General features: G+C 44.4%; 1 protein-coding gene across 1 annotated transcript; it reads left to right on the forward strand.

Annotated features, from left to right (window-relative positions):
* Window positions 1-106: 106 nt before the first annotated feature.
* SARC_17343 (hypothetical protein) lies at window positions 107-290 on the forward strand (the record flags this gene model as incomplete). The annotated part of the gene is made up of 1 exon (XM_014288558.1): window positions 107-290. A coding segment is annotated over one exon (184 nt), but the record flags the coding sequence as incomplete, so codon positions are not given.
* Window positions 291-937: the final 647 nt, after the last annotated feature.

Here is a 937-nt window from a genome sequence, read left to right on the forward strand (position 1 = left end):
CACACACACACACACACACACACACACACACACACACACACACACACACACACACACACACACACACACACACACACACACACACATATATATATATATATATATAATGTTTATATCTACATACGTGCACGCAGCTGCCCCTGTCAGTTTCGTGGACTTGCTTCTTGCTGAGTGTGGGCAGATGAGTGTGTCGTCCATCGTTGATGCCATTGGAGGGGAAGTGGCGCTTCAGAGTGCGAAGAAGATTGGCGAGGGTTCGTTCGCTGAAGTGTTCTTGTGCGACTATAAAGGTAATAGTGGTTTAGTATATGTGTGTCTTGGTCGTTTGCGTTGTAATGATAAGGTGTGAAATGCCTTAGACAACAATGGGTATAGCTAGGTATGTGTGTGTGGAGGTATTCCTGTGTGACGTCTACCGTGTCTTGCATTTCTCGTCTTCAATTCAGTATGGTTTTGACTCATGTTCGGTACCTGTACATAGATCTCGTAGTGGGGACCTATTGTATTGTAAGGTGGTATGCCGAGTATGTGCTTATCAAAGCAGTTCTTCTCTTGGAAGGACCTATACCTATGTTCACGTGCTACTGTAAAATCCATCCTGCTCTAGAACTCGGATCTACGTGTATATGCGACTGTATACGGGGTTTCCTGAAATAGAACTAAAGCCTCTGTGCTTGTACGTAACCATTTATTTATCAACCTATTACAATGGTCTTCTCGTACGTAGGCGTCGATTGTGCTGTCAAGATAATGCCATTCGGAGGCGTACGGGCTGAGGCCGGCGACTGGAAGTCTGCAAGAGGTTAGTGATATCTTCAGACCTCTTCTGATATGTTTCAGTATATGTATACAACCACTTACGCGCGTACATGGTTGCTCGTTTGCAATCTATATACCAGTAAGCATTTGTTATTCTTACCAGTCCGTCTCAGACATG

Source organism: Sphaeroforma arctica (genome assembly GCF_001186125.1).
Source record: "Sphaeroforma arctica JP610 unplaced genomic scaffold supercont1.10459, whole genome shotgun sequence".
Classification (NCBI taxonomy): Eukaryota; class Ichthyosporea; order Ichthyophonida; genus Sphaeroforma; species Sphaeroforma arctica.